The sequence below is a fragment of the Lactuca serriola genome, chromosome 9 (genome assembly GCF_051521515.1).
Source record: "Lactuca serriola cultivar US96UC23 chromosome 9, Lser_US96UC23_V15, whole genome shotgun sequence".
In the NCBI taxonomy this organism is placed as follows: Eukaryota; Viridiplantae; Streptophyta; class Magnoliopsida; order Asterales; family Asteraceae; genus Lactuca; species Lactuca serriola.
In genome coordinates, this window is record NC_136416.1 from 19,782,624 (window position 1) to 19,802,982 (window position 20,359).

General features: G+C 37.0%; 3 protein-coding genes across 4 annotated transcripts; all 3 read left to right on the plus strand.

The window, feature by feature from the left end:
- Positions 1-3,179: 3,179 nt before the first annotated feature.
- LOC145072429 (Tetratricopeptide repeat (TPR)-like superfamily protein) lies at positions 3,180-9,778 on the plus strand. The gene is made up of 17 exons (XM_079018847.1): positions 3,180-3,456; positions 4,100-4,256; positions 4,345-4,463; positions 4,554-4,722; positions 4,822-4,940; positions 6,338-6,408; positions 6,483-6,624; positions 6,704-6,879; positions 6,947-7,149; positions 7,233-7,363; positions 7,451-7,527; positions 7,615-7,689; positions 7,757-7,949; positions 8,020-8,139; positions 8,236-8,374; positions 8,469-8,509; positions 8,624-9,778. The coding sequence occupies exons 1-17, from the start codon at positions 3,310-3,312 to the stop codon at positions 9,569-9,571; spliced, it is 3,027 nt and encodes a 1,008-aa protein (XP_078874973.1). The 5' UTR covers positions 3,180-3,309; the 3' UTR covers positions 9,572-9,778.
- A 4,525-nt stretch (positions 9,779-14,303) lies between these two features.
- Positions 14,304-16,592, plus strand: LOC145072602 (protein LIGHT-DEPENDENT SHORT HYPOCOTYLS 3-like). Of its 2 annotated transcripts, none has more exons than XM_079019049.1 (2): positions 14,304-14,441; positions 14,568-16,592. In XM_079019049.1, the coding sequence occupies exon 2, from the start codon at positions 14,732-14,734 to the stop codon at positions 15,260-15,262; it is 531 nt and encodes a 176-aa protein (XP_078875175.1). In that variant the 5' UTR covers positions 14,304-14,441; positions 14,568-14,731; the 3' UTR covers positions 15,263-16,592. The 2 variants fall into 2 exon arrangements, with proteins under 2 accessions (XP_078875175.1, XP_078875176.1); XM_079019050.1 differs by having other exon boundaries at positions 14,306-15,287; positions 15,655-16,592.
- A 1,251-nt stretch (positions 16,593-17,843) lies between these two features.
- Positions 17,844-20,330, plus strand: LOC145072600 (laccase-12-like). The gene is made up of 5 exons (XM_079019047.1): positions 17,844-18,025; positions 18,129-18,280; positions 18,381-18,625; positions 18,717-19,772; positions 19,992-20,330. The coding sequence occupies exons 1-5, from the start codon at positions 17,930-17,932 to the stop codon at positions 20,120-20,122; spliced, it is 1,680 nt and encodes a 559-aa protein (XP_078875173.1). The 5' UTR covers positions 17,844-17,929; the 3' UTR covers positions 20,123-20,330.
- The last annotated feature ends 29 nt before the right edge of the window (positions 20,331-20,359 follow it).

The window sequence follows — 20,359 nt, forward strand, 5'->3', positions numbered from 1 at the left end:
ACAAATTGGTATCAGAGAATTGTTTATAGTGAATCAAGTATATCAACCCATAAAAGATATACTAAACTATAAACCCATTAGGGATTAACGCACTCTGACCAAGAGTCTATACTTTAAATATTAAAATATTTAATTAAGTATACTAGTTTGCATTCATACTAAAATCAGTGTCACAATGACAAGAACAAAAGTATTACGATTGTTAAATATCACAAGCGAGCTCGGGGATGTATGGTCAGTCCTGGGAATGGCATAGCCTGATCAACTATGTTGGTCTGAGGAGTGAGTAGAATATGCCCTAGAATGGTTGTGATGTGTTAACAAGTCTAAAAACTTACCAACAATACCACAAGAAGATCAGTAGAACTTAAACTTAAAATACTATAGGTGTATTTTGTACTACTAGCTACATATATACGATATTCTTATATCCTTTTTTCTCGCGTAGATATCATGGCTGGATTCCATCACGGCGACCCGTACTTTCCAAATGAAGGCAATGCCGGGTGGATCGAAGAAGAGCCCAAAGATGAGCATCCAATCCCTTTGGATGATCACCTCGCAAAAGGCTTTTCTGATGGATCCGACTCCGAGCCGGAAGTCAACAACCTACCGCTAGTAGGTCAAGCCCCAAACAATGACCCCCGACCAACATTTCCAGGTCCCACTCCTATGTGGGTAAACAACTTAAATCGTTGGAGCGACGAGCAGGGTCAACCCTTACCTTACTTTGGGGACCGAACCTTTTACAATGTTAGCGAAGGTGGTTCTGCGGATAGAGCTCTGCCTGTCATGGTGCGTAGAATTGCTCGAAATGTCGAACAAGGTCGAGCAGCCATCGACCGAGTCATGGAAGTTGATGCCAACTCAGGCGTTAATACTGTCCGTATTCAACATCTAGAAGAAGCACTCGAAGGGACGAGGAGAACCAATGACGCACTGCGACAGCAATTAACCACCGAAATCGCAGAACTTCGAGTTCGCCAAAGAGCTCACGAACGACACCTTCAAGAAGTGGTTCGCCAACTGGCAGATACGAGGATTCGCCCTAGAAATTCTCGTCACCGTTAGATGATGTCTAGTACATCTCTGTCTTTTGGTTAAGGAATAGCCTTTAACATCTGTGCTCTATGTAGCACTTGTCTGTAAAATATTCCTAGTCCGATTAAGTCCAGACATCACAAAAGCAAACTAATCACAAGCTAAAGTACACTGCCACCCAACACGACGGCTGGTGGCGTCAGGAGGCGATAGCCACTACCCTACGGTGGTTGGCTTTTCGGTTTTCTTTCCATTATTCCTTTACCGATTACATCATACAATGCAATATCTCATAATAACACACACACACACAACCACCTTGTGGTGGTTGGCGGTGGCACATGGTGGCAGCGACATCAACGGTGGCAGAAGGTTGTAATGGTGGTGACCATCGATGGCAGAACGAAAGGAAAGAGAAAAGAATGGTGGTGCGAAACCCACCGAGTAAAGCAGTAGCAACATCGACAGAGAGTCGTTTGCGATCCTCACCGGCGATTGGAGCAACGACGGCGCTGTAGGGTTGACAGGTCTCGTCGGTGGCAAAGTCTCCGACTAGGGACGACATCCACTTTGGCAACCACGGCTGACTGACAGAATGAACCTGGCGGCGACCGGTGACGAAGAAGGAGAGGGTGGCGGGTGATAATCGCCGCTAGGGTTAGGGTTTCAGGAGTTATATACCGACACCATCCAAACTCATTCCCATAATAACAACTATGGTCCCTCCTTCCAGAATTAATTTCAAAATAGCTCCCATAATTACCCATTACATCCCTGCTCCTAATAATTCCTTCCATTTTAATTCCAGCAGTTACCTAACTGCCCCTCCGCCACAAATCCTTTTCAAAATAAATCCATATTTTAATTATCTGTTTCAGATTTACATTGTGAATCTGTGCAGATTCATATTGTGAATATGTGTAAATTCATACAGTGAATTTATACACAATTAATGATTTATAGTTAATTTGAAGAGATAAAAAAAGTAAAAAAGAAATTATCAAATTTGATATCAATGGAAAGAAGATAAAAAGTTATGAATTTATATATTTTTAGAATTTATTTTCGATAAATAATAAGATCTAAAACTTGAAAAAATAATGAATTTATATATTTTTATGTGTTATCGCGGGTAATAATCCAAGTTTTTCGTTGTAAATTTAAGGGGGTGTTTGGCTAAGTTTATTTATTGCTTATTCTCCAATAGAGGTGGCAATCGTGTCGTGTCGTGTCGGGTTCGTGTCGTGTCGAAACACTAAACGGGTTGAAAGTGTCTGACCCTAACCCGACCCTTTTAATTAACGTGTCGTGTCGTGTCAACCCGTTTATTTTCGTGTCGAGTTCGTGTCGGGTTTCGGGTTAGGGCTATACCTTGAAATATGTCGTGTCATGTGAGGTTAAAAGGTTGAGCATGTTGAAAGAGTAGGAGTTTGGTAGGCGGAAATGAAAAACTAATTGTTTTGAGGCAAAATAGATGAAGTCATAGTAAGTTTAGATGACAAAATTAAAAGAGTGAGAGTTGGGGAGGCGGATGACAAGGTCATGAGGATGTGAGAGTGGTGAAAGAGACTGGGTAGTTTGGGAGAGAATGGAAAAACTGAAATGAAATCTTGATCTAGACGGCTAAGTTATTTAAACATTACAAAACAATTCAATTCGAAGCTTTTCTTTTGCTTATGCTTTTGGTTTTGTATCTTTCTAGTTTATTTAAATAATTCAAAAAACTTGCATATAAATAAACAGGTCATTTTCGAGTCATATTCGAGTTGAAATTCTCAACCCTAACCTTACCCATTTAATTTTCGTGTCGTGTCGTGTCAACCCGTTTATTTAAACGGATTGAAATATTTTACCCAAACCCGTTTATTTCGTGTCGGGTTCGTGTCGGGTTTCGTGTCGTGTCAATTTTTGCCATCTCTATTCTCCAAGCATATTTTTTATAAGCTCATTTTTTGAATTCTGCTTATTTTCTTAATGTAAGTCGTAATAATGTTAAAAGTTGAAAAATAAGTTATAAAAAATAAGTTCAAAAAATAAACCAAAATAATAAACACCGCTTAAACCTACCCCAAGTTAAACCTAACTCTTATAGATTTGGATTCTGGTTACTGTGATGATGTACACGTCCAAACAACCCTAACTCCCTGTTTGTGTGTATTCCCGTTTTCAACTCCGTTATCTCTCGTTTAAGAAAAAAACGTCTTCTACCTTCCCTACCCTTTACAGTCGCGTTTTCTCGCCGTTGCCAAAAACCCTAAGAACTCTATAATGGCGTCGAAATTCGGGATGGCCGGCGGCATACCGGAACGGCGTGTCCGGCCTGTTTGGGACGCAATCGACTCTCGACAGTTTAAAAATGCACTCAAGCTATCTACGACTTTGCTCTCCAAATATCCCAACTCTTCCTACGCTCTCGTAAGTCTGCTGTCTGATTCCCTTCTTTTCGTGTGGGTTTCAATAAGGATGAGTTCGTCAATACCTTACAGTATTTCTGTAAGAAAAGAATTGGTCTGATTTAATTGACTGATCTTGCACTCAAACCGTCAACAATTTGGTTGTTCTCGCCAGGACTTAGGAATTGTTTTTCTTATTAGAACGACGAGTTCAGACATTCCGTTTAATGAATGCAGCTTCATGATAGTTCACTGCTTTCCATTGGCGGATTCTCCATGATAAATCATCATAATTTCTTCTTCTATTGGCTCTTATAAGGCAGGGCAGCAGTCTTATATAACCGATTAAGAATTAGGTGTATAAACTAGCCATCTTTAAGGGTTTATTTTCCCCACACTCCACCCTGGATACATATAAATTTCAGATGAACTTTTTGGATATCCACTACACAAATTTAAGAACTCTTCTTTTTTAATTCAACCAAGAAAATGAGGGGAGTCTTGCAAGAGAAATTGAGAAAAGATCTGAAACTCATGTCCTTTTCTGAAGTGTTATTTTCTATACCTTAGCATAGTCATCCGAATACATTTGTGTTCTTCATTGGTCTGATTTTCGAAGAAGAACTGTGATTCATTGTTCTATTTCTTGTTTTAATGCAATGCAGGCACTTAAGGCTCTCATATTGGAAAGAATGGGTAAATTGGAGGAAGCACTATCTGTCTGCATCAATGCTAAAGAGCTTTTATATAAGAACGATTTGATCTTGATTGATGACCTCACACTAAGCACATTGCAGATTGTTTTTCAACGGCTAGATCATCGTTAGTATTTCTAATATGCCCCCTCCATTGATGCAATTTCTTATAATCTTTCTCTACTTACAAACTTATATTCTATTTACATCATCAGTGGACATGGCTACTAGTTGTTATGAGTATGCATGCGGAAAGTTTCCGAACAATTTGGAACTGATGATGGGACTCTTCAATTGCTATGTTCGTGAATATTCTTTTGTTAAGCAGCAACAGGTTGATGATATCCAGAAATATTTTGTCAAATTTATTGTTTGATTTGTTTCTTGTGACATTTATGTGACATGTTTTTGTTTTATTTTGTAGATAGCCATTAAAATGTATAAAATTGCTGGTGAAGAGAGGTTCTTGCTGTGGGCAGTCTGTAGCATTCAGTTACAGGTTTTTTGTGGGAATGGAGGAGAGAAACTTTTGCAATTAGCAGAAGGTTTGCTTAAAAAACACATTGCTTCTCATAGCTTGCATGAGCCTGAAGGTGCGGTTTGATTCCTTTTTTTGATTAATAATTATATAAAAGGACAGGTTTTATTCATGCACAATGTTCTATCATCTGAATGAATGGTATTGGTTGCAGCTCTTAGTGTATATATTTCTCTATTGGAACAGCAAGCCAAATATGGGGATGCTACAGAAGTTCTTTCAGGGAACTTAGGATCACTTATAATGATTGAAGTTGATAAACTACGGATACAGGTACTATCTGCTTCTTTATCTTTTTATGCTACCTTTTTATTTCATTGATTCACTTGGATTTGTTAATTGAACTCAAGTGAACAATTTACACTATCTAAACACTTTTGAAAATATTACATATTTTTAAATAGCAAGATGAAAACTAAAGAAGGATAAGAACTGTATTGTATTGGGATTTAAACATCAATGACATTAAGGTCAACTGGTCCCATGTTTTCATTCCTAAACTAGTTACACAAACAATTAAAACTTCAAATTCAAGTTTACTATTTATATCAACATTAACAATATTCTGGTAAGTGATAACTCATTTAGGTAATCTGTAGACATAAATGGTTTCACACTTTTTTGAAAACATAAACAAGGAGAGACATCAAACAGAATGATAGAAAATGAGGCCTATGTTTCTATATGGTTTTATTTATTCTGCAACACCATGATCTTATACTTTGATAGTTGAATTTCACCTGAATAATCGATTAGAAAAATTTAAATGTACTTATTTTTCTCTATTCATTCCTATAGCAAAGTGTAACATTCTAATCTCAAATGAAGTACACCAAAAAAATTTCTTTTTAGAAACAACACAAATGTTACCAAAAAATGTACTTCCATATCCCATGACCCCTTTGATATTATAAAAAACTCAAACAAGTTTGAAGGACCATTTACATGTGGAATGGTCACAAGTATTTAATTTCACAAATCGATTTTCTCTATTCCATTCAGACTTCTCTTTATCATATTTATGGTAAAGTCCCAATTTCAACCCTAAATTGCTCATCACTAGCAATTTAGTGCACCAATACCATTTACTTCCTATAAATGATGGTTTATATTAACATCATCTACTCAACTACTCAAGATTCAACAGTCAAATATTATTCTCTAGTGGGTTTAATATTTTTATTACTTTAACCCAAGCAAATTCACCTACAGTCTCCTAATTTAGATATTCAAAACGAAATTATACTCAATATGTGGAAATAAATGCTTGATTTTAGCATTTTCTTAATTTCTCTAGGTTAATAAACAATTATGTCAACATGTATTTGGGTTTTCCTCATCATCCAGCTCATTGACTCAAAAACCCCAAATTCACAAACCCTAATTGCATTTAACCAGCAAGAAGATGAAAAGAAGATCTTACCTTGATTTTGGAATGCTAATCTGACATAGAGATGTTAGTTTCTTTCACAATTTGACCTTGGCACCACAAAGACTCCAAAAATCGCACCTAATCTTTGCACACATATCCCTGGAACTGAAAAGATAGCCACTAACCAAAAATCCTGATTATGGTGAAATTTTCCAAATTCTTATGAGTGTTGTGTATTTGTATTTTAGTTTGTTTGCATATCTTATATACTTGTGCTCTTTAACTTACAAGTTGACAGGGGAGGCTTCTTGCTCGGGCAGGTGATTATGGTGGAGCTGCAGATATTTTCCAAAAAGTCTTGACGTTGTGGTATGTCTTCATCTTCCATCCACTTTCAGTGACTCATTATTTATCACTAATTTTATTTATTTATTTATTTGAAGCCCTGATGATTGGGAATGTTTTCTTCATTATCTTGGTTGCTTGCTGGAAGATGACTGTATTTTCCCCAGTGGGACTAATACTACCCCTTCAAATTCAATCCACGTGTCAACATCGATCGACTGCAACCTGTCAGATGACGTGGTATGACTATGTCCTTCCTTCCTTACATCTATTTACCTTTAAGCCCTTGAAGTTTATGTCTTTCAAAAATTATGTGCAGTTTGATTCTCGTATATCGAGGGCCTCTGAATTTGTAGAAAAGCTAAAAGCAGAAGCAGGTAGCGATTCTATAAGAAACCCGGACTTGGCAAATCTTGAAATTGAGAGGAGGAAAATAATATTTGGAAAGGGTAGTTATGACAAACTCATGGAGGACATTATTCTATTCTTCTCCAGGTATTGTTATACTATATAGTCTTTGAGGGCAAAACAGTATTTTTCTAAAGCTTTTCTCTTTCAACAGATTTGGACATTTAGCTTGCTTCTCAGCTGACGTGGCAGTCTTCCTTCAAGTTCTACCCGGTGATAAAAAAAACCAGTTACTAGAAAAGTTGGCTAAACGCATTGCTTCTTCCGCCACGTCATCAAAAAATGTTCTTGGACAACATATAACACTTTTCAAAATAAGAGAACTGATTGGTGACATGTTCCCACTTCCTGAAGGAGGTAAAATCTCTTGTAAATTTTGTATTTTTTTTCTTATCTTTCATAAAGTTTAGTAATTTACATTCCTACCCTTTTCCACACAGATCTTGTGGGGTTTGCAGTACAAATGACAGAAATGTATTGTCAGAATCTTCCTCTTTCAAAGGACTTGGATGTACAAGAGAGTATGTTTGGTGAAGAGTTTCTATCTATGACATGCAATGTACTGGTTCAGGTATAAAATATACTGCTTAATGAAATATAATAATAATTTATTTATTTATTTATATTGAAACTTTAATGTCTTGCTTTCTTGTTGTAGTTATTTTGGCGTACAAAACATATTGGCTACTTATTGGAAGCTATTATGGTGTTGGAGCTTGGGTTGACTGTCCGCAGGTTCTTGTTTCTTCTACTTTTCTTTTCTTCCACTTTTGCCCTTCCAGTTCTTCTTTCTCTTATTACATATCCATGCTTTTTTGGCAGATATGTTTGGCAATACAAGATTTTGTTGCTACACCTGTACTCTTATTGGAATGCTCTTCCATTAGCATATGAACGGTAATATAGTTTAGAATCATATGTGTGTTTCAATACACATTTGAATTGACGATTTTATCCTTTTTAGGTACAAGTCATTGGATGTGAAGAACATCCTTTTGGAAACAGTGTCGCATCACATTTTACCCCAAATGTTGACATCTCCATTATTGGTAGATACTAGTGATCTTTTAAAGGGTTACTCAAGGTTCATGGATGAACACTTCAAGGAATCTGCAGATCTTACTTTTCTTGCATATCGGCATCGAAATTACTCAAAAGTATGTTATATGTTTTATATTCCCTCAATATTATCTCTTCGTATTATTTATGGATTAAAATCTTTTATAGGTAATTGAATTCGTTCAATTTAAAGAGAGATTGCAACGTTCAAGTCAGTACTTAACAGCAAAGATTGAAGGATCAATCCTGAATTTGAAACGGAATGCAAATAGTATTGAAGAAGCAGAGGTATTTACCTAATTACCCCCACTTTTCATGGTCTATCTATATTTCATGTGGCAATGTTAAAATGTCAATTTTTTTCTTCCTTTTTTTATTTATTAGTCTGTACTTGAAAGCTTGAATTTTGGAAGCGACTTTCTTGATGTTTCAAATGAGATCCAGTCCAAGAAATTGACCTTCAATGAAGATTTACAATTACGTCCTTGGTGGACCCCATCTTACGACAAAAATTACCTTTCAGGTGAGCCTATTTTTTTCTGGTATGCATCACATTTGTAACCACTAATCATGTTTATTACTTTTTTTTTTTTTATCATTTCATTCTCTCCTTACAGGACCTTATGAAAGCATGTCAAATTATCCTAGAGAAACCTTGGTATGTATACTCACATATTATTCATTTTTTATTTTTTATATAATATTCGATCTTTACCTCTGTTTTGGAATCATTAAATATTTCAAATTCCAATTCCTTGATCCTCTTTTGCAGCGGAATGATGTTAAAGAAATGGAATCAAAGGTGACAAGAACAATCGAGAAAAGGTCACTACTTCCACGTATGATCCATCTATCAATACAATGTGCTTCATCATCAGTAAAAGTCAATTCCAATTCCGACATTAATGGTTTTGATTCCAAAGCCTCCTCAGAGCTCAAATCCTTGCTGGAATCTTATGCAAAATTTCTACAGCTCCCATTCCATGATGCAGTGGAGCTTGTTACGAGTGTTGCATCCGGTCAAAAACCTTTGGAGGTTTTTTCACCAAATCTGATTGACTGGATGAACTTCGCTGTGTGTTTAAACGCCTGGAATCTGAATTCCAACGGAATCACAATTCCGATGAATTGGGAACTTTTGTGTTCATTACTACAACAATCCGTTTCTTCAAAGATAAAAACCGCAAAACCGTTAGTATCTTTCCCGGGAACCGATCTTTCCATTCTTGTCCAGTTAGTGATGGAGCCGCTGACGTGGCACGGTCTCATCATCCAGTCATGTGTCCGGTCAGCTCTTCCATCCGGTAAAAAGAAGAAGAAAGGTGGTGGCGGTGGGACCTCCGATCAGTCAAACACCCAACTCTCGAGTTCAATAAAAAATTCAATTGTATCACTAAATAACACGATTGATGAAGTTTCTAAATGGTTAAAAGAACAAATCAATAAGTCAGTTGATGGGGACATTGACATTTTACTTTCGTCTATTAATTGTGTTGATGGTGGGCCCGGGCCCGGAAAAGTTGTTAGGATTCTTGAAAAATTGGTTTCTTCGGTCGATGATTTGGAGGTTGGTGAAAGGATTTGTCATGCGATTAAGCCGTGGAAGGCGGCTGATGTGGCGAGGAAGATGGTGACGGCTCAGGGAACTGCTTTGACCGACTTCCTTAATGTTTGTGATTCAAAAATAAAGGTTTTGCAGGGACTAAAACTTCAAATATAATAAGTTTGGTGAGTGAGTCCATGAGGTTATTTGTACACTTAGTGTTTCATTTGTTGAGCTGTTTTGGTTTTTTAGTGTTTTTTTTTACAGCTTTTTGTATGAGCATAAATTTTGGAAACACATTTTATTTTTTGTAAATTGATGGCGTTTTGCTTTTGGAGATTGGATTTTTTGTTATATAAATGGTGTTTTTGTTTTTTGTTTTAATTGTTTGGAAAAGATAGTTTTGGAGGTGTCAAAATCATGTACAAAGTTTTCAATAGAAAAATAGCAATAATTAATGGTTACACCAAAACCCTCTTTTGGTTTTGATTAATGAACATTTTTAATTTAAATTCTCTTTGTCTTTGCCAAAAAAGAACCCCAACTGTTTTTTTAGTCAGGGTACCATAAACAAGAAGGTTGTTTCTTCATTCTTTTAAACTAAAAGAAACTACCATCCTCTTAACATAGGAAGCTCAAATAGTTTCCAAAAGACATAGATGTACATAATGCTAAGTCTTGGTCTATATTCATGATCTTGGCGATTATAATAATTATAGTCTAGATTTTTGTAGTAATTGCATTGTATGCTAAGTCTTGGTCTAGATTCATGATCTTGGCGATTATAATAATTATAGTCTAGATTTTTGTAGTAATCGCATTGTGTGCTGATCTATAGCTGATAAGGGACAATTAGGTAGGATCAGATCGGATGTAGGGTCCGTTTGGCATACAGAGTATACTGTTTGCAAATCCCACTTTAAAAACCGCATTAACTCCAGCCTTGATATTCCGTAAGTAGATCAATCAGTATAATGACATGAAATTATTGATAAATCTTATTTATAGGTTTATAATAACGACTTATGACTATAAATATAAATTACACTAAGATAAGGTTGAATGTAATTTAACTTACATAGATTTTCTAGACAAAAGTCTGGAATTTGCACTGGCAGAACTCCGGTCTACTAGCTACTAGATATCGGGCTTTTAAAGACCTCATAGCTTGGCTAAAACTTTTAGAATCGAATGAATTTCAGACCAAAACAACAAAAAATCGAGAGAGAGAGAGAGAGAGAGAGAGAGAGAGAGAGAGAATATTGGAATGATATTGGGAGAGAATGAGCAACAACATCTATTTATAGGGTTGAATCTCGACCTTGCGCGCCGCGCACTCCAGCTACGTCGATCCTCCAGATTTTTGCCACGTGTCACAAATATGGTGGTCCACGCCCCACTATCTAGAAGGTAAACGCGCCGCGCCTCTTGCGTGCACTTGTGAATTTCCAAATTTTCAAAAAATCGTATATTCTTCATACGAACTCCGTTTTCGACGTTCTTTATATCCCCAGAAAGCTCTCGACGAGATCTACAACTTTTGTTGTAATACCCATAAAAATCACAAGAAATTTAAACTTTAAAATCAACCCAATTCATAAATTGTTTACAAATCATAGTTTTCAAAACATCTGAGTCTCCCAAAATCATAAGTCATAAACAAGAGGAAGTGTACAATCACACCTTCGCCTCCTACGATCATTCGAAGTACCTAAAACCACAACTAAAAACCGTAAGCCAAAGCTTAGTCGTTTCCCCCAAAGTACCAACACATAAGCAGATAACTATACGATAACAACATGTACTGGGTCCACAACTAAAATATTGGATTACCCCTGAGCCCACAACATAAGTCTGGCTTGCCCTCGAGCCCATAACTTATGTCAGGCTTGCTCCCTGAAGAAATCCATCACAGGACCGAAATATCGTTAAGTCCTTAATACGAGTCTGGCATACTGCTCGATCCTCAGCTCATATCTAGAATTCTCCTGAGCCCTCAGTATAAGTCTGGCATGCCCTACCCGACCCTCAACTCATATCTGGAATGCTCCAGGGTTTGTTAGCTACCGCACGAAGCAGTACGACCTCTACCCAACGCAATATGTTGACATATAACGGATAATAACATATACATATAATCATGCAAACAAAAGCACAGGTAGTCCTACATATCTACCAGACTATCATATCGAAAACTAACGTAATCATGCATATCTATTCCATACTCAACATATCAATGAATGGCAGAAATCAAACCAATGAGTCGGCCTTGGTGCCTTCGAACCGTAAGTACAGTAAGGAAAACTCACCTCACAAACTGGACAAAAGCTGATGAGGTATCGACTATGAATCTCAACTCTAACCAACACCTATTCCAAGGCGAATCTCAATCAAAATCCCAAAATACCCTCCTTAGGTGAAACTGGGTCAAAGGGTCAAAAAGTCAAGAAGAGTCAACTTAGCTGACCGTCACACCATGGTAGCCCTTTACCACGTCGGGTGTCGAAAACGACAAAATAGTCGTGATCAGCCCCGCCACCACGTTGTGGTGGCCTTGCCACGTCGTGGTAACATGTTTTTGCAGCAGCTTAACGCATTCAACCATTTTCTTCGATTCTAAAGGGTCTCCAACTCAAATATGGTCCATAATAGGGTCTAGATGGATAAAGTTTCCAACTTTATCCAATAGAACCCTCCAAAATGTATAGATCTAAACTCTAAGGTCCAAAACACTACATGTTATGCAATAATCACTCAATCCATAAGGTTACTTGTCTAAAAGCTCCAAAAGAGTTTCCAACAGCAAACACATCATAAAAATCAATGCTTTTCAGACATGCATGCCCAATGCATGTCTTGAACTCTTATTAGGCCAAAATAGGGCAAAAAGGACAAGATTCTATGCATGGCCTCAAAACTCAATTTTAATTCATATCCAAAGAGTCAAATGCTCCAAATAGCCTGAAAATTCATAAAGTTGCAAACTTTATGAAGTTTAACCATCCAAAGCAACAAGGCATAGATAAAAGTGGACAAAATCCAAACATCTATCAACTAACTCATCAAGATGAAGACTTTATACCTTCTTGAGAAGATTGAGGAAGATAAACTCTTGGATCTATGTTTCTTTGGTCTCCTAATATGATATTCCATCACCTTCTTTCTTTATAAGCACCAAACACACACACTTTAAGGCTAAAAACTCACACAAGTGATCTAGGGTTTGCAAGGGATGATTTGGAGAGATGGAGGCTGATGGGAGGGAGGCTATGAGAGGTTAAGGAGTTTAAATAAGGGCTCAACCCCTAAACTCTAGGGTTTTCTCCAATAGCCACCACCATGTCGTGGCCAAAAAGAAATCATACACAATTGTAATAATCTCATATCTGGAATCGAGTGTTACATTTGTTTAGACTCCATCGATTAATTTTGACTTTATTTTTAAAACTATATGTTTAGCAGGTTTAGACTGTTAAAGTCCTTTAAAAGTTAATAACTTTGTCATATGATATCCGTTCTTGACCGTCTTTATATCGACGAAACCATATGGACGAGATCTTCAACTCTCATTTAGATTGTTTTTCCTAATAATCAACCGATCTATACTTCGGTTTCTGAGCCGTATATTGTTGCGTCGAAACTTTGAAAAATCATAACTTCTTATGATGAAGTCAGGTTTGGGACGTTCGCTGTATGCATGCTCAAGATTTAACGATCATTACGAATTTAGTTTAGATTATTTTCCTTAAATAATCCTTATTTGATAATGTCTAATTATCGCTGAGACTATTAATTATCCTATTATTCTTTAATCATATAGCCATATCTTGCGGGCGTTACAATTATATCCCCTTTAGGATGATGGCATCCTAGAATCATCAACAAAACAAAGCTTGTGTAATGACTCCACATGTTACCTTTCCATCATAGGTGGTAATCGTAACTCTTATGTCATTTCTATTGAGTTTCTAACTCTTAGACTTATTGACTGTTAATGGTGCTGCACCTACTTTTCCTCCTAAATTAAGGTCTTTACTTCGATTACCATAACATACCGCTGCACCATTTTTTAATGAACTTTCATCGTATGATGCAACAGTTAGACTCAAGTCTCTTTGAGTTAGACGCTAACACGAAAGGTACCTTCCTTCATTTTTTAATGTGATATTTTAGCATGTAGCAATCTCTAGCTACCGGTTGCTAAGCTCTAGTGATGATTTGCAACTTGTAGATTGCGTTGATCCTTTCCTTCATAGATCTTTAACTAAGGTCGGACACTACGTCGAACTTACTTCATAGATTAGTCGGACTCGATTTGATATGACCTACAAAGGTCTGAATGATATTTATCTTCGTAGTCATTACCGAAACAAAGATAACGATGAAATGAACCAATTAACCAAATAGCTCAACTACTTAGAGACTTAGTAACCTTGTGACTTTCTCTGATCCAAGTACGAGTCCCGTGCTTCCAGTAGTATAGACCTCTACTACCTTTCACACCTACTCAAATTTGTTCAAAGTATTGCCTTGCTGATCACAACAGGAAATCACATAGAAAACACATAACACAATATAGCTATTGAAATTTTGTGATTTGGTATTTAGATTATGATAGGATACAGAGATATGAAAGATACTCAGGAGAGAGAAGATGGCTTATATTTGATCTCTTTTCTTTAAATTATAAACAAATATAAAACAATAAAATAATTAAAAAATAAGTTCATAAATGTATTATAATCTTTTCATATATGTCAAGGACGGAAAAATACAAGAACTCAGAAAACAAAAGAAAATGTTAGGGACCAAACATAAATTTTTATAAAATATATGGACGATTTGAATAATATGTTCTATATTTTATCAACTTAACAAAATTGGCTACAATAGTCCCCCCTCTTGTTTCCACAGCCGTCCAATAGTCCCCCCACCTCCCACGGCTTCCAATTAGATCAATAACTCTTAAACAAAGAAAACCCAATTTTTCTTTCTGTTTTCCAGAAGCTTTCTCTATAACTTCCCCAAATTCCCTCGATCCCTCGCCGTAAGTTATTCACTTTCTTGCAGGTTGAATCCAAGCAATCAATTTTAGGGTGCTGTGTTGTATTTTATGCTCCAAACCTGAAATCGACGTTGTATTCTGCTCTTTTTTTTTTTTTTTTTTTTTTAGGTTTGTTGTTTTTTTCATTCTTCTGATTTCCGCCTTCCGACTGTGTGTTATCATTTAAAAGATACCGAAAAAGAAGAAAGAGAAAGAGGCATACATCAGTCTTCCCGAAAGTATCAAAATTTACCAAAACCCTAAGGATCAGGAACTAAAAAACCCTAACCTGAATGGATCCTTGCTCAGAAAGCTCTAGCAACAGTCCCCAAGATTCCGGTAACGTCTCCACTGTTGCATCTGGCTCCTCCACCTCGTCTCCAGCAGTGACCATCACCCCTAGCCGCTACGAGAACCAGAAACGCCGGGACTGGAACATCTTCTGCGAGTACCTGAAAAACCAGCATCCACCACTCTCTGTTTCACAATGCAGTAGTGCAAATGTGCTTGGATTCCTTTCTTACCTTGACCAGTTTGGAAAGACTAAGGTTCATAACTTGACATGTCCGTTTTATGGGCATCCGACAACGACAGACCCTTGTCCTTGTCCAGTGCGACAAGCTTGGGGTAGTGTGGATTCTTTGATTGGCCGTCTTAGGGCGGCTTATGAGGAGGACGGTGGTTCATATAAGACGAACCCTTTTGGGGCTGGAGCCGTGAGGCTTTACCTTCGAGAGGTTCGTGAGTCGCAATCAAAAGCAAGAGGGATCAGCTATGAGAAGAAGAAACGAAAACGGTTGCCTCCACAAGGTGATGTTTCTTGAAGTCAACAAAACACAAATGAAGCAGGTGACTATTATATTATGTTGGATCTTGGTATGCATTCATCTTTAATTTTGTTTTTCATTTTGTGTTCTTCCCATGTTGAATTATCAAGACTGAAGAGTACTTCTAACTCTTGTTCTTGCTCAAAGGAACCACTGTTAGTTTGTTTTCATTCGGATATCTAGAAAATAATGTCAAAAATGAAAAATCCTGTTATTAATTATGTACATCAGTTATATGCGTACTATTCACTTTCCAAACCATCAAACTTGATCACTTTAAATTTGTTTTCAAAAGTCAAAACTAACATAAAATGCCAAAAACACTACATATATATATATATGCAATGACTAGTTTTGGTGTACTAGTCACTTGATTTTATCCTTTTTAGGTACAAGTCATTGGATATGAAGAACAAACAGAATCAAAAGTGACAAGAACAATCGAGAAAAGATCACTACTTCCACGTTTGATATATCTATCATGAGTAAAAGTCAATTCCAATTCCGACATTAATGGTTTTGATCCCAAAGCCTCCTCAGAGCTCAAATCCTTACTTGAATCCTATGCAAAGTTTCTACAACTCCCATTCCACAATGCAGTGGAGCTTGTTACCAGTGTTGCATCCGGTCAAAAACATTTGGATGTTTTTTCTCCAAATCTGATTGACTGGATGAACTTTGCTGTGTGTTTAAACGCCTGGAATCTGAACTCCAACGGAATCACAATTCCGATGAATTTATGTTCATTACAACAACAATCTGTTTCTTCAAAGATAAAAACCTCAAAACCGTTAGTATCTTTCCCGGGAACCGACCTTTCCATTCTTGTCCATTTAGTGACGGAGCCGCTGACGTGGCACGGTCTCATCATCCAGTCATGTGTCTGATCAGCTCTTCCATCCAGTAAAAAGAAGAAGAAAATTCAATTGTATCACTAAATAACACGATTGATGAAGTTTCTAAATGGTTAAAAGAACAAATCAATAAGTCAGTTGATGGGGACATTGACATTTTACTTTCGTCTATGTCAATAACATTTACCCTTCGTCTATTAGTTGTGTTGATGGTGGGCCCGGCCCCGGAAAAGTTAGGATTCTTGAAAAATTGGTTTCGTTCGGTTGATGATTTGGAGGTTGGTGAAAGTATTGTGGCAAGGAAGATGATAAAGGTTTTGCAGGGACTGAAACTTCAAATATAAAAAGATTTGGTGAGTGGGTCCATGAGGTTATTTGTACATACACATTTCATATTTTGTAAATTGATGGCGTTTTGCTTTTGGAGATTGGACTTTTTTATATATAAATTGTGTTTGTGTTTTTTGTTTTAATTGTTGGGGAAAATATAGTTTGGAGGTGTCAAATTATGCATAAAATTTTCAATCATTAATCTCATAAATGTCTAGAAAGTATCAATAGTTAGTGGTTACACCAAAACCTTCTTTTGGTTATATTAATGAATATTTTTAATTTAATTTCTTGTCTTTGCCAAAAAAGGACCCCAAATGTTTTTCAGTAAGTGTACCATAAACACTATATCAACCCAAAAGGCTGTTGTAGGAAGCTCATACTGTCGTTAAAATGTTTTTATTTATTTCTTTTAAATTTTAATGATACAAAATGTTATGTTGCTGAATGTAATCAGGTGTCAAATAAAACTTTCTGATTTTGTGACATCAGATACAAACGATGCTAATGGAATTATTATAATTTTATTGAACCTAACATCAAATCAAATTTATTAATAATAATAGTAAGGGGGAGGCAGATTTTCTTTTTTGTTGAGAAGTTGAAGCAAGTCAACCAACCATATGAGGAAATGCACCAAACCCTAACCATAACTCAATTATAACTAAAAAATGAGAGTCACTGGGGTCCAACCCCATGGACGCCTATGACCTGCCCAAAGTTTAAACCATTTTTTTATAGACCAAAACGTGAAAGTTGGAAACTTTTATCCTCTTTCTTATAACTTGTATTAAACAATAAAGAAAAATTGAAGTAGAACTTCACATCTTTTAAGTTATTTTTAGGACGAGCTTTAACTATTCAGTCATGTTACTTGTTGGTAACCGAAAGCACATGCAGGATGGAAACTCCATTGCATTCCGATTTAGTCAATGTTTATCGATGCTTTTTGCTATTATACATTGTGAAATTCAGCAAATCTCTTCTTTGCTTTGATTTAAACAATTCTATGTATTCGATTGCTGCTTTTATTACTTTGTGCAACTAGAAAACCAACAAAAAAAGAGAAACACCGAAAATTGTCAAAATACCAAAATCTATTTCCAGATGAAATTATGAAACCCAAAAAGTGAAACTTTGGAAAAAATGAAACAAAAGATGTTGATGGTCAACTTGGTGTGGTTCAACGAGTTTAACCCGGATCAGGATAGCCATTTGCCATGTCTGCATCACTACTATACAAAAAATAGTGTCCTGCTTCATGTTAAAAAAATAAGCCTAGTGCTAAGTGGTTGCACCAAAATCATCTAAGTTTCCTTTGATTCCAACTTCACAATTGACCCAAAATCAACCCGACCCCATCAGACACTCTGTATATAAACCCACCCCTCATCGTCATCTAACACACACAGATTAACCTTCACACTTCTTCACTCAGAAGTGTTCAGAAACAAGCTCAAAACCTCAACACAAGATCCCCATGATGTCCATATCTCGATCCAGCCTCCTTCTGAGCCTTCTGCTTTCTCTTGCTTTTACTACAATATTCTCAGAAACACATAACTATGAGTTCAAAGTACGCCCTTCTATTATATAGTGCACCATCCATCGTCCTCATATACATTTTTTTGTAACTAATATTCATGTTAATTTCAAATTACTTTGATTTTCACGTACAGGTTCAAGAACAAGCAGCAACAAGGCTATGCAGAAACCATAGAATAGTTACAGTCAACGGACAATTCCCCGGCCCCACAATAGACGTACAAAATGGAGACAGTCTTGCTATCAAAGTCACCAATGCTGCTCCTTACAATGTCACCATCCATTGGTAAGTATTTATACTTTTATCATTTACATGTTAATCATTCTTCATCATTAATTATTTATTTTGCTTTTGAGACCCTAATCAAATGGTTCGTTGTTTTCAGGCATGGATTGCGTCAACTGAGAAACCCATGGGCCGATGGGCCTGAATTTGTGACCCAATGTCCAATCCGACCCGGAGGAAGCTACACATACAGGTTCACCATAACCGATCAAGAGGGAACATTGTGGTGGCATGCTCATAGCAGATGGCTACGAGCCACAGTCTATGGTGCACTTGTTATTCGTCCAAAATCTGGTTCTTCCTACCCCTTCCCAAAGCCCACAATCGAGTTTCCTGTTGTTCTCAGTACGTAAATTCATGTCCTTTTGGCTTTGCGATTTACACATTTTTCTGATTCAACAAACTGTTTTGTACTTCATTGTTGACGATGAAACAGGTGAATGGTGGGATAGAAAGGTCATCAGTGTCCTCCGACAAGCCTTATTCACAGGTGCAGCTCCCAATGTTTCTGATGCTCTCACCATTAACGGACAACCTGGTGATCTTTTCCGATGCTCAAGCCAAAGCACTACGAAACTTACAGTAAACAAAGGCGACACAGTTCTTCTGAGGGTCATCAATGCTGCACTCAATCAACAACTCTTCTTCAGCGTCGCTAACCACAAACTAACCGTGGTTGCCACTGATGCTGTTTACACCAAACAGTTTACAACGAATGTAATCATGGTTGGCCCTGGTCAAACCACGGATGTCCTTTTGACCGCAGATCAGCAGCCTGGGCGCTACTACATGGCTTCGCGAGCTTACGCAAGTGCTAGAAACGCTCCGTTTGATAATACAACAGCCACTGCCATCTTGGAGTACAAATCTGCTAATTCACAGCCCATTTTACCTCAACTTCCGGCTTACAATGATACAAACACAGTCACTGCTTTCTCTAACCAAATAAAAAGTCCTGGAAAAGTAATGGTTCCAACTAAGATAGATGAAAACTTGTTCTTCACGATGGGGTTCGGGTTCTTTAACTGTACTCCTGGACCTAGATGCCAAGGGCCTAATAACACAAGGTTTGGTGCTAGCATGAATAACGTATCGTTTGTGCTTCCGAATCGGGTGTCTTTACTCCAAGCTTACACGCAGAAGATTCCAAACATCTACACACCAGACTTTCCGCGTGTTCCACCTTTGCAGTTTGATTACACTGGTAATGTCCCTCGTGGGCTGTGGCAACCGGTTAAGGGGACGAGGCTTTACAAGCTCAAATTCGGGGCTAATGTGCAGATCGTGCTGCAAGATACTTCGATTTTCTCAACGGAAGATCATCCTGTTCATCTCCATGGATACCATTTCTACATCGTTGGTCAGGGTTTTGGTAATTTTAATCCTTCCAGAGATACTGCTAACTTCAATCTTGTTGATCCGCCACAAAGGAATACAATTGACGTACCAGTTGGAGGATGGGCTGTCATCAGATTCGTAGCTGATAACCCAGGTAAATGAAACCCACATGAATATATGAATCTTTAGTTGGAAAATTAAACACGATATATATTTCTCTTCTGAATCATTAATTATGATTTTTAGAATTAATTAAAAACATATATATATATATATATATATATATATATATATATATATATATATATATATATATATATATATATATATATATATATATATATATATGGAGCTAATACTGGGATATTTACAGGAGTTTGGCTGATGCACTGTCACATAGATACTCATTTGGCTTGGGGTTTTGCAATGGCTTTCATAGTTGAAAACGGAGTTGGGGAATCAGAGACGTTGCTGCCTCCTCCTTCCGATCTGCCTAAATGTTAAGATCATCACAATATGTCTTTGTTGGCCGCTGTGGCTTTTGAGTTTTCTTCTTTTCCACTTTGCTGATTACTGGAGAAAAATACATAGCAGTGTTCATAGGTTTCACTTTCATCATCATACCTGCTTATTCTATGCATTCTTATGTGTAAGTTCTTTTGCTCAAAGGAAACGATAGAATTAATGATTCATCATCAGTTGATATACAGAAGTTGATGTCTTCTTGTACACCAATTAATT

Bases quoted from the DNA above. Each gene is read 5' to 3' on its own strand.
- LOC145072429 (XM_079018847.1), top strand. From the start codon at position 3,310: ATGGCGTCGAAATTCGGGATGGCCGGCGGCATACCGGAACGGCGTGTC. The intron at 4,464-4,553 runs GTTGATGATATC...TTTATTTTGTAG, and splicing joins CTTTTGTTAAGCAGCAACAG to ATAGCCATTAAAATGTATAA. The intron at 8,510-8,623 runs GTATGTATACTC...CCTCTTTTGCAG, and splicing joins ATTATCCTAGAGAAACCTTG to CGGAATGATGTTAAAGAAAT.
- LOC145072602 (XM_079019049.1), top strand. From the start codon at position 14,732: ATGGATCCTTGCTCAGAAAGCTCTAGCAACAGTCCCCAAGATTCCGGT.
- LOC145072600 (XM_079019047.1), top strand. From the start codon at position 17,930: ATGATGTCCATATCTCGATCCAGCCTCCTTCTGAGCCTTCTGCTTTCT. The intron at 18,026-18,128 runs GTACGCCCTTCT...TTTCACGTACAG, and splicing joins CACATAACTATGAGTTCAAA to GTTCAAGAACAAGCAGCAAC. The intron at 18,281-18,380 runs GTAAGTATTTAT...CGTTGTTTTCAG, and splicing joins TACAATGTCACCATCCATTG to GCATGGATTGCGTCAACTGA.